General features: G+C 37.2%; 2 protein-coding genes across 3 annotated transcripts in view; both read right to left on the reverse strand.

The window, feature by feature from the left end:
- Positions 1–5,328, reverse strand: part of LOC146471874 (DNA damage-regulated autophagy modulator protein 2-like) — a 5,877-nt gene extending 549 nt beyond the window's left edge. The window contains exons 1-2 of the mRNA XM_085120847.1: positions 4,847–5,328; positions 1–159 (exon numbers count right to left, since the gene is read on the reverse strand). The exon at positions 1–159 is cut by the window's left edge and continues 549 nt beyond it. Of these exons, the coding sequence (XP_084976973.1) occupies positions 1–159; positions 4,847–5,221 (534 nt within the window). The 5' untranslated portion in view covers positions 5,222–5,328. The remainder of the gene's footprint in view (positions 160–4,846) is intronic.
- Positions 5,329–6,425: 1,097 nt separating this feature from the next.
- Positions 6,426–12,500, reverse strand: part of LOC146471875 (uncharacterized) — a 6,951-nt gene continuing 876 nt past the window's right edge. The window contains exons 3-6 of one of the 2 annotated variants that reach the window (XM_085120431.1): positions 11,548–11,624; positions 10,672–10,769; positions 9,465–9,607; positions 6,426–9,100 (exon numbers count right to left, since the gene is read on the reverse strand). In XM_085120431.1, the coding sequence (XP_084976557.1) occupies positions 8,726–9,100; positions 9,465–9,607; positions 10,672–10,769; positions 11,548–11,624 (693 nt within the window). In that variant the 3' untranslated portion in view covers positions 6,426–8,725. Of the gene's footprint in view, positions 9,101–9,464; positions 9,608–10,671; positions 10,770–11,547; positions 11,625–12,205; positions 12,289–12,500 lie in introns of both variants that reach the window. The other variant, XM_085120430.1, reaches the window with a different exon arrangement.

The following is a 12,500-nucleotide window of genomic DNA, read 5'->3' on the forward strand; positions in this document are numbered from 1 at the left end:
GCTTGAAATGACCATACGAGTGATGAAGATAGGTTTGCCGTCGCTGTTGAATTTGGTCAGCTGATAGGAGGCGGCGGTCTGGGTCCAGCAATAAGCAGCACCGCTGGCAAATAGGAGCACGGCTCCGATCACGTGGACAATCGCTATCGCCTTGTCTTCCTGGAAAAGAAAGGATTGCTTGTTTAAAAAGATGTAAACATGACACTTTTCCGCATTTACGGGCGTGAATCCAGCTGGCTTAGAGTGTGGCGCACAAAACCGTGATCTGACTTTTTTTTTTATGAATTCGAATATTTTTGTGAAAGTATCCAATCAAGTTTGAAGGAAACACTTGAAGGGCATGGCTGAAGGTCGCAACTAAACTTAATCATTTAGGAATCTAATTTTTCTTTATAATAATTTAACATGACAAACTATACGTCTAAATGTCTCAAGGGGCTTTTACATGCACTCGGCAATTTTTCTTGCAACTTGTCTCGCAGTTGTTTTGTTACACTCAAGCACGAATCGATGCGCGGTGTGACATGCCCTGAAATGAACATATCTCGCTTACACGCTGGCAGCGAGGGGTTGGTCAAGACAAGTTATCGGAAAACAACAGAGTCGCCCCCTCCTTCCTGGAAATGTATGAAGAAAAGTGAGAAGATTGAGCACGTTGATTTTGGTACCTATGGACTGGCAACTATCCTCAAATTCTCATACGTAGTCTCATGGAAGTGTAGGAGTTAATTATCACTTTTTTTGATTTGCATTATAATAAGCTAAGCTGAAAATAACTTGATTCACTCACAGCTATAAGTCCAGTCAGAATTTGATTGGGTCAGTTATGCTAGACCCGGCTGCCGTTCATAATTTGTTTTTGAGGCTGGAGGAAACTGGAGGCGAGTGCAAAAAGGCGAGTGGTATGTGTAGAAAGGACGAGGACAAGAAATCAATAGACCTGGGGTGAGTTGCATAAAATTTAACGTCGGGCGTAACTGCTAACGCCAGACCTTCAGCCCAGTCACATTCAGTATTTTAACGTCTGACGATAGCATTTACGCCTGCCGTTAAGTTTTATGCAACTCGTCCCTGCACCCTTCAAAAACTCTATTTTCACTGGACCCTTACAACCTGCAGCTACATTGTTTTTAGGTCTAGAAACATTGTTCTGTTCGTTATTTTGTTCTCTCGACCAACCATGTAAGACGTTGCAAACGGTGCAGGTCGCTCCGGAGGAATATTTAACTCTTTCTTTGCCGTCGTCACATTGCTTTCAGAATAGCACTTATTGATGGCAAAAAAGCGCCCTTCTCAAGTTGAATCTAATGTTTCGATCACCCAGAAACAGAGATACAGCTTAATAGGCTTTATCACGGTTTTCGACGCCATTTTGACGGGTAGGCAAACGGGCTTGAAATAACAGTGTTTGTATGGAAATCCAATGTCAAATAATTTTTATAAAACATCGCTTCTGAAAAATTCATGAATTAGAAACTTTTGGCACTAGGAAAAGGATTTTAAGAACAAAATTGGAGGGATGTAGCTGTGACAGAAAGCGTCCAGTCGTGTTTTGAACTTTCCATACATTTGTCTGTATAGCGAACCAGCCGTGAACTGCTACTAAAAACAGTTCGCGGGAAAAAATACAGGGAAATGTATGGAAAGTTCAAAACACGACTGGACGCTTTCTGTCACAGCTACATCCCTCCAATTTTTTCCTTAAAATCCTCTTCCTAGTGCCGAAAGTTTCCAATTCATGAATTTTTCAGAAGAGATGTTTTATGAAAATTATTTGACATCGGATTTCCATACAAACACTGTTATTTCAAGCCTGTTTGCCTACCCGTCAAAATGGCGTCGAAAACCGTGATAAGGCCTATTTGGAAACGGATCAATGAATTATGGAATAAACAAAGGAACTACTGAAGTAGAAGTAATAAATGAAATGCATTCGTTTCCAATGTAGTGCGTTCTGGTTCAAATACAGCTCCCCTGACCTATAAACCTGTTATCTACCTTATTTGTGGTAAGCACTTTCTAAATACTACTGTTATGGTTATGGTTACACTTAGCAAGTCAGATATCGTGTGAAAGTTTTGAGAACTAATGAATTGTTGTTTGTTTGGATTAGCAATTGCGCTTATCGGCCGAATGCGTTCTTTATATTACGAATCTTATTAAGCGAGCTTAAGGGATTTCTCGTTTTCAAATCTATTTACGAATTATTTCACAGACACAAACGCAGACTTAATTTTAAACATAATATACAACAGTTGCATTGAAAGTATCCAGTCTCCGGTCGTAAGTAGCATAGACGATAAATTTTAAAACGAGCTTCTTAAGCCTGTTTGTGCGTGACAAGACTTGGTGGAGTAATTTATTTAATATACAGTGTAGTTTGGGTTTATAGGGAGCTTGCAGGCTCTGAGAAAGTTTTAAAATCACAAACAAAGAGAACTATTTCTGTCGATCGAAGAAGGTCATTTATCGGCGATTTCCGTCAGCTCTCCGTTATGCTCCACCTGTAGATCCAGCTGAGCTTAAGTGAGTAGTCTCAACATGAAAAGGGAGATGAAAAAGGCCTGCACAAACAAGGCAAAGATCCGCTGCCTGTTCAAATTTCCTTCCGAGTGGTAGCGGAAAAGAGACGAACAAGAAAGGAAACAAAAGTACTTAAGGCGCCTGGGTGAAACAAGACAGCGCAAAATTTCGAAAATAATAATCCCGGACTTTTTCAGAGGCTTATTTATGTTGGCAGGGGGATGGAGGGGGGTGGGGTGTAAAGGGAAGGGAGTTCGCCCTAACATTCCGTTCCCCCTCATCACGGAAATGCAAAATTTTGATGTAGTCCTCGTAAAGCAAAAAAAATGACATTGCTGGCAAGAGCACCTTAGACATTTGTGAGGAAAAGGGCAAGTGTTCCGCGTCTTCATACAAACGTCTATAAAAAGTCCTGAATTTATAGAACGATGTCTTCGCTATTTTAAAAGACAAGACTTTCAGTCAAACGTGGCCTATTTACTCATTTTAAGATGCTCTTTCCACCGGCGTTAATAGTTTTTTCGTTACCTGGTCTACATCAAAATTTTAAATTGCCGGAATTATAGGGTTATTGTTGGATGTTTGCGCCTGAGATTCTGAGATCTTGTGAGGGGAAGAATGGGGTTGTTTTACCGTGGGCTTATCTTCGGAATTTAACTGTAATCAGTCTGAGATAGAAGAGAAACAATGAAACAAAGAGAGACAGGTGTTTACGAAGTTGAACGAGAGATTAAATGATAACATAGCAGCTTTACTTTTCACGGAAACATATTTCCTGAGGCTTTTTTGGGTGTAGTTTACAGGAAAAAGGCCTCGATGGCCTTCACTCTGGCAAAGATGTCACATTTCATATATTTTCCAAAATTTTAAGGCTTTTAGCGCGAAAACGCGAGAATAAAGCCTCGAAAATAATATAGTAAGTACTTGTGAAAATAAGTCGGTTGTGTCGCTAATTTTAGTTCTTTATAATACACGGTGTTTTTCCATGCCGACTTGGCTCAATAACTAGGTACTGACAAGAGAGCCGTGGAGTAACACGTAGCCTATGCTTTGTCCTCAATTTAAGACTAGAGAGTTGAGACGAAAGGAAATAAACTTGAAAACCGCGGAGCCAGGTTTTCTTTCAATAAGCACACACAAGATTAAGTGGCTCAAGCTTCCATTATCATGATATAAGAGGGAAAATTGAAAAAAATAAATAAATAAAAAACATTATGAAATTATGTACTATTTGTAGAGTCGTAGATTCATTCGATCATCTTTTCGTATTTAAAGAAATCTTTTACCGAAGGCAGATGAATTTATAAAACAGACTTAAACAGAAAATTACAATATGTGAAAGGCCGGTTTTTTTTATAAAGCGATAAATATGCGAGAGGATACCCGTAAAACAATGAGTGATCACGATTTTGAAATTTTAAATCTTAAAAATCTGAAAAATTCTTTTAGGCTATCAACTGCCTCTAGGTAACAGCGGCAACGTTTCGAAAGCGATTGAAAATTTTTATGGCTTGACCTTTTTTTATTTTCGCACTCCTACAAGAAGTCTATAAATTTTAATTATGTCCCGAAAACAAAGGCCCACTTTTAGGCTAAAATTCAAGCAAATTCATCTGCTTGTGGGAAAAAAAGAATTACAACCGCTAAAAGCTCGAAAAACAGGCATCGTATTTAGCACTTTCACGCAAATTTGAGTGATTTTCAATAAAGCGTCCTTTGACGGTAATCTAAAAAAATTGAATAGAACTTGAATATTCATGTAAAAAATAATTAACAAGTTTGTCAGAGGTAGAATAGTCTCAATAGCAACATGTTTGTACCGATTTGTTGTAATTTCAATATGAATTTCACTTTATCAAAGTTCGGTTTACATTTAGAAAGAGTCTACCAGGCCCAGGGTCAATCGGGATTCAAACCGCGAGAAGTAAACATGAAACAGCAACGAGTTATAAAATGAATCAAAAGCTTATTCTTGCGTATCGTAACCGAACGAAATAAAGATTTTGGCAAACAAGACTCACTGAATGGCAGATTCACTATGAGCGATCCCTTGAATGTTGGTTGCGGTAAAATATTTCAACTGAATCAAAGAAACTCCACAAATTCGGCCACACTATATTAGTTTCCTTTTTGTTTTTTTCGACTTCCCGCTCATTCAAGCCGCATAAATTTTCCGCGCAATTTGTATTCTGTATAACTCTATGAATTTCGCGACCGTATGAAATAAACGAAAATCTAAAACATCTTATCTAAGAGTTTAAAAGTCATTAATTTAGTTTAAACGAACTGAGTAATAAGTGAAACAAACCACATGAAAACTCACCCCTATAGATCTGAAATTCGCGACTACAGTCGCACCCAGCGCGCTCCCAAGGCCGAACACAATGCCCAAAGAGTTGATCTGTGATAGCTGCGACGTTTCCCCTCCATCCACTTGCCTGTTTATCATCTTAAGTTGAAAATAACGAACCGCCATCATCACCAAGGTTAGAAGCGCGGTTATGTTAAATAACTGAGCGAAAATCGCTCCTTCGGGGTTCTTGGAAGTAGTGTCACTGATAGCGGGGACAAAGGGTGAGATATGTCCACTTGTGCGAGCAATAGAGTATGACAAAATAAGAGAAATTGTGGCAACGAAGACCCACAAAATCACCCAACACCCCAAGCCGGGCCTTAGACAAGTTCCCTTCTCCGACATATCGCCCTGGCGGTCCGTAAAATCCGTGCATTTACCGCTAAGTCATGGCGACCGGTCTCTGTCTGACTGAGGATTCACCAAGTATCATGATCAGTGTTCAAGCTTGCGTTTATGAATAAACTTACATAAACTATGAAATTATGCTAATTCTTTAGAACTCACTGAAGGCAGCCAGTGATGTGTATACCCGAGCGCTCAACAACCAATCGCGTCACCACAATGGCAATTATTTGAACTGTGTCCTGCCTGTGGGTAATCTTTATAAATGTATTCAATCCGGTTTACACACTGTAAAAGAACTGGCAAAACTACCAAACCATTTTCTTCACATGTTTCACAGGAACAAAAGTAAAAAAACTTAATTACTAGGGATTTTAATTCAGAACAGTTGTCTTTTATCACTCCGTGCAAAACCGGGTGAAGCGTGGCTCGATTTCTTCGATTTACCTCACCCACGTACCTTTCTGGATTATGAATTTTCGCCCACGCAATTGCGGAGTAAAATCTACTTTTCTTTTGTTAATATATCGAAAAGGAGTTGAAAACAATAGAGGAGACTGAAAACAATGAACGAACCGAATTTTATCATTGTCGGTGAATTTGTATAATGATTGCAATTGTACTTCTTGATATTTTTTTCGATCAGTTCTCACCTTTTGTTGAATTTTAACCTATCCTTTGAAACACCAGTTTTATTTATTTTTATTTGTTTATTTTGACCTAGAAAGTGAAAAAGCTAAGGTCCGATGGATAGAAATGTTATTTCGACACGAGAGACACTTGGCTAGGTTAAGAAAAAACGTTTCTCATCAAAACGGGAAAGTATTGAGACACCTTGCCTATCAGAAATGTTTTGAGATTTGTTAAGAGCATTATTACATCTAACCCCTTTATCTCTCTCTGTTATCAATATTTTTCAAAGCAATTTTTTTAAAATCTTCTTGTGGGCTTGTCTGCGGTGAAATGAAGAATCCGGCGATAACATTGGCCATTAATTTATGACCCAGTGTGTCGACAGCAAAGTTACTGCGGTTTCTCGATGAGCAGCATATGATTAACACGTTTACTGATAAGTTTGGATAAGGGGGGTCCTGATAAGCGTGTAATGATTGGATCCGTCTCAAATTAAAAAGCAAAAGAAGAACAACAATGTTGGCCTAAAACGTGGAAATAGTTTGTTGACAAAGGAGTTATAATATACACTGGGTGAAAAATTAGATTTGACTCGAGATGAATGCTGTGTAAATATGAGTCAAATATGACATTTGTCATATTTGTCCATATTTAATTGACAGACAAATATGGTATTTATCCTTGAGATAAATAGGATAATGATGCATTTGCTCCAATGACAAATATGACCAAATGTGATGTATATCTAAGACAAATATCACATTTGTTCCGTTTAAATACAGACAAAGGTGTTTAAAGATGACATTTGATGTGGGCAAATGTGGATCTTACGTCATCTTCAAACTAGGGGAACATATATTTGGGTTTGTCTGAAATAATTGTTTTTTTCAAAATTCTGCAATTTCTTGATTCTGTATGTGCCTTTATGGCTTATAGTAAGGTATTTAACTCATCAAAATTGTTTTTGATTCATATTAATAATTGTATTTGTATGATTAAGTAGCAGATTTGAAAGACAAGTCAAACAGAAATTCCACTCATGAATGTACAAGGTTGAGAAATGTTTTATTATAAATCCTGCATTTTTTTTTACAATACTTTAAAAATGTTGCTTCAAAATATTTTTACCTAACAGTAAGAGCTCCTAAATGTGTTGTTAACTATAATAAATTAAAATTTCAGCCTAACTTTAACTCTATCTAGCTAGTTTAAAAATGTGGAAAACATGAATTCAATAAAGGAAAGTGGTTTTATATGCTTCTTGAAGCCACAACAGTTAATTAGAACTCTAATGATGAAACTTTACTCAATTTAACACACATTTCAACTAATTTTTCCACCAGTAAACAAGTCTTCCTTTCTTTTTTTTTTTCAAAAGAAATTAAGAAGTTGGTTTTTAACAAAACCAAATACAATCTTGGATCAAATTCACAAAAACTGTAACTTACTTAATTCAAACAGAGTTTGGCCATGGGCAAGAGGGAGATCAAGCTGCCATACACTGTAGCTGGTGCTTGCTTTCACATATGTTAAGGACGGTACCGTGCCTACTAATACCAAAGTATATTTATGCGATTTATGACTATGCGGGAAAAGCAGATCTTAACAAGGCCTATTGGAATCCGAAAAGAAAATTGGGGGTAACCAAGCATTTTTCAGAGATAATTGAGCAATAATATCTCTAAAAAGCGCCAAAATATAAAACAATGTATGGGATTTTTTCCTAAATTGAAGCATAATTATCTCTGAAAAATGCATGGTTACCCCCAATTTTCTTTTGAGATACGAAAAGCATTTGCTAAGTTCTGCTTTCTCCGTAGAGTGTTAAACCGCGCAATTTAAATATTCCTGTATTAGTATGCACCACCCATAGGAAACCTGAGTATCTCACGATTCGCAGTAGCAATAGTAGGCACCGTCCTTACGCAAGCTCCAGTCCAGATACTATCATTTGAAAAACATAACTGTGATTATCATAATTACAGATCAAACTGGATTGATATAAATGGCCATGCATAGATATGAAATTTCTCTTTGAGTGTTGAAAAAAATCTAACTTGTTCGCTGCCCTCACTTGTGAAATATTTTTCAACGCTCAAAGAGAAATTTCATAGCTCCAAACGGCCATGTAATTAGATATTTACTATTATAAACACCAATGAAATACTAAACCATTTCACTCTCGCTGTAAAAGGCATGATTCATCATGTAACCATAGAAATGGTGATCTCTTCACTTATGAAGATAACATGTTTTCATTTGAAAGCTGATTTGGTATGTCACTTTGACACTTAGAAAAAAATTTTTTGGGTTGTTTCCATAATAAGAAACATTCCTGCCAACAAATAATGAATAAAATAATATCTATATCAATCATATATACAGTGTATCTATATCAAAATTCAAGGAAGAATTTTGACTATGAAATCTGTTACAGGGGTTTCATTAAGAGCTGGGCACCAGGCAAATTGAGCTAAATTGACTGGCTGTGAGGATGGTTTTGCTGGCTGGTTTGACCATTTAGTGAAAAGTTTGTGTTATTGAAAACTTCATTTCAAAAAGTTTTGCCTGCCTGAGAACTGACCCAAAAATATTAATGAAACCCGTGGGCCCTGTTGTTTGAAAGCGATTAAGGCTAATCCACGATTAAAAGTTAACCAAGGTTTTTATCTTGCTCGTTTAAAATGAGCTTAAAATACAGAAAAGTCTATGTCAATACTGAAGGACAAAAGTCTTTTTTGAAGAATCTTCATTGATTAGCAATTAAACTCTAATCAAAGTTCACGTTAATCCAGGATTAGCTTAATCGGGCTTCGAACAACTGGGCGCTGGTCTGTTATTAATCATAAGACACGAGTTCAAGATCGCAAGTCAGTAATCTCGCAAGTCAGCACGTGCACTTAAGGCCCATGCTGGCGCAGACATCGGATAGCAACGGAGGCTGTTTGCAACATAACCTCCTTCCTCACGTTTGACCATCATCCTCTTTCCCCGCTCACTTCTTGCTCTGTTTGCTTTTCTGTCCAGACTTTTCAGTTCCCTCGTCAATTCATCCGAGCGCCATTCAAACCGTTTCACAACCAACTTCGTCATTCTACCTTGTCCCTCTTGATCTTCATCTGAATTTGACTCATATACGCTCTCTTCGGGTGACATGTAGTCAATGGAGAGTACTTCCTCCAGTTTCCTTTTTTTTTCTTCTGAGTATAGTGACTGCCTCAGCGCTGCTCGACGAGACTTGAGTTTCTGCAAATACGTGAAATATACAAATTAATAAGTAACAAAAGCAGCTACAAGCGTGGTTTTGGGCAATAAGACAAAAAACATCAAGTAAGCAATGCAAAATATATCAGATTGCATGCAATGAAAAAATTTTCTCTGTTCAGAATCTCAAAAAAGCAAAAGTGCAAAGTATTAGTCTAGTAAAAGCCATGAACCTAATATAACTGGTCCTTTATATTGTATGGAGATTTCACTAACAGATTTAACTGTTACAAGTCACACACTGCATTTTAGTTCATGTGTAGGCTAATATGCTTTTATTAATACACATGTAAAGTTGCTTCAAAACATAATTGTATGCTTAAGGTGTCTGGTTTTGATAACTTACATTGTGGCACCGTTGGTTCCTTCTTGCAGTTATCACACTTTCCTCTTGTTTATTAGCCACTTGAGGCAGCCCTTCCTTCCTCACACATGTCAAAACTCTCTTAGACTTGGCTTTGAGGGTCTTGTAGTACGTTTTTATGGCACCTGTGACAGAAGTAATTAAAAACATTGACCATGTAACAATAAACTGGTTAAAATGGCAATATGGTTCTTGTATAAAGGTCCTAACAATAAAGTCTGCAAACAAGCCAAGTGGCCCATTAGGCTGGAGTTTACCCTGTTTTCTTAAGTCATTGAACAGTGATTGATGACATTAATTAGTCATTGATATAATACACGAAAAAAAAACTACATTCCGTTTTATCTTTCAAATTGTTGGCCTATACATTGTTATACCTGGACAAGTCTTGGATTCTTATGAATTCAGTTTCTTTCCCCGTTTTATCCTTCCTGTACAATTCCTCTTGCCTATCATAATTGTCACAACCTTTCACGTAATCATTTACTTTTTAACTGGAAAGTCATTTATGATGAAGAAAAATACCAATAAATCATAGGATGCATGTGTATACATGCAGGGTTCTCATTAGAAGGCGGGACCCCAGTACCGGTACCAGGATACACAAGAGTCAGTACCTGCCTACTTTCAAACTGAACATAAAGAAATTCACTTCAAGTGTAATTTTCTGCCTAGCTACTCTCCTGTAGGTGCCCCCCTACTTCAAAACTTAATGAAACCCCTGTACATGTGCAGAATAAGAATACATGTGAATTCAATGAGTAATATTGACGAGTAATAGATAGGTTAATCACTGTATAATCAAAAGCCTCAATGAATCAAGTCATTGATGTCATAGATAGGTCACAAAATTTCTGGTCATCAATAACTCATTGATCATCACCAACAATCAATTCATGACTAACCAGTTGATTACTAATTATTGATAACCCATCAGTGAGTAATTGATGTCATTAACTCTTGATTAGTTACGTCTGGTTATAAATAGTAATACAGTGGAATCTGGATTTCTCAAACCCTTGACTTGATCTCCAACCTCCTGATTTCTTGCACCAAAAGTTGTTTCCCTCCGCTCAGTCAACAAATTTTAATTTTAGTTATTTTCTTGTACCAATTTTTGTTTCCCATAAAGGTTTAGCAATCCAAATTCCACTGTCCATGTAGATGTAGCCATATCATCTATACTTACGCTCTAATAGAACAGGATCGGCCTCTTTGAAAGCTGATGCTGCCCGAACGCCTCTCTCAATTGCTCGGGTGACCTCAAGATTAGTGTCATCATTAAAACTGAAAAGTAAAAAGAATACATGTACATGTTCTGTATGTTCTTTCTCTGTGACTAACTAGATACATGGTTTGATGGAGCACTTACACTGTAGGTACATGTATGTGTTTGGTCTTCTCGTCCATCAATCAGACTTCTTTGCAGCTCCAAGTTTATCATTATATCATACAAGTATAGGACTTGGCATGGAAAGGCAGTAATCTTAAAGGGGCACTACAGTATGTACAGTTAGGACATGATCATGAGATGATTTTGAAATGCACAAAGTTAAAAGAAATAGTTGTAAAATCTTTTAACACTTAACTAATTTATGCTTTTTGACTTTCCTTCAACTATTCATTCAATCTCACTCATGGTGTTGTAGGGGCATTGATATGTGAGCAGTGTAGTTTATTGTCAGTTTCAACACCATTTTGACATGAAAGCAGCAAAAATAATGATAATTATTGTATACAGTATAGTGCCCCCTTAAGCAATGTTATCTGAAGGTTATAATCAGACCCAAATATTTATTGCTACATAGTGATAGTTGATGAAGCCCCTGACATCAACTATCACCTCAAAGAAATTTTGAGGTCATAATCTACATGAACTTGTTAAGGTATCACCAGTGACCAACAGAAATATGTGGCCACAAAAACAGTTGCACTATCAGGATGTTAGCTCGATCAGGGTACTGCAGGAAATTTATGGAGAATGCAAAATCCTCTATTAAAATGTGCACAAAGGATAAATTATTACTGCTTATTTACAGGTTATGCCTTGTATACAATTTCTTACCTTTGATCTTGTTCAAAAGTCCACTGTGTTGGTGGGTCTTTCTCTTTCAACTTTGCCACAACTTTATGCACACATGCCTGCATAAAATACATGTCAAATACAACATACAGTGTTAAGTACTGTAGAATCGCAAGAAAAGAGGAGCGCTAAAGTAAAAACCCCTGTTTGACCCTGGTCAGGCCATAGATCCTTCAGACACTTTGACCATAGCAAACTATCGTTAAACAAGGGAGAGGATGTGAAAGTAAGGGAATTTTTGAAGAATTTTCAGGAAGTGACATACAATAACTATTGACAGAGGTATCCCATGTGAGGATGTTAAAGGAGAAGGTCACTCGAAAAAATGCCTTTTTTGTCAACTCTAATCTTCTCATCCCACTAATTTTGTTTTGGAGGAAATGGCATCACATAAAGACTGCTCCAAAGTCAAATTTTGGGCTTCTTCTGAGGCAAATTTCTTCAGGATAGCATGCAGGCACTTTAGAGGCTGATAGTTTGGTTCAGGTAGAAAAACCCAATGTTTACTTGCTATAAGTGGAGACAAAAAAGCAAGCTTTTTGGAGTGACTTTCTCCTTTAATTTGGGAAAGAAAATGGCAAACTTTGAGAATTGCAGCTCATTGAAAGAAAACAGGTCTTATACCTTCTGTACTTCTCACCTGCAGAGGGTGCTACCTTTCTCTCCACTTAAACATGGAGTGGGTCTATAACAGAAGGCTTTTTTTTTAGAAGTAAGGAATACCTTTTGAAGTAAATGGACAATAGCTTCAGGAGAAGACTTAAGAAAGATAATCAACTTTTTTTATTTCAACTTCATAATTTTGTTTTTGGAGTCTTTTGAAGGCGATAGGTCGTGTGTTATCAGTAACCGCTGTAATTTGGTCAAGGAATAAGTTTGGAAACTAAATCTTGTGAAGTCCTGAGATACAAGCAGACGGCAAAGATAATGTGCAA

Source organism: Pavona decussata, unplaced genomic scaffold (assembly GCF_977016875.1).
Source record: "Pavona decussata unplaced genomic scaffold, jaPavDecu1.1 SCAFFOLD_102, whole genome shotgun sequence".
Taxonomy (NCBI): domain Eukaryota; kingdom Metazoa; phylum Cnidaria; class Anthozoa; order Scleractinia; family Agariciidae; genus Pavona; species Pavona decussata.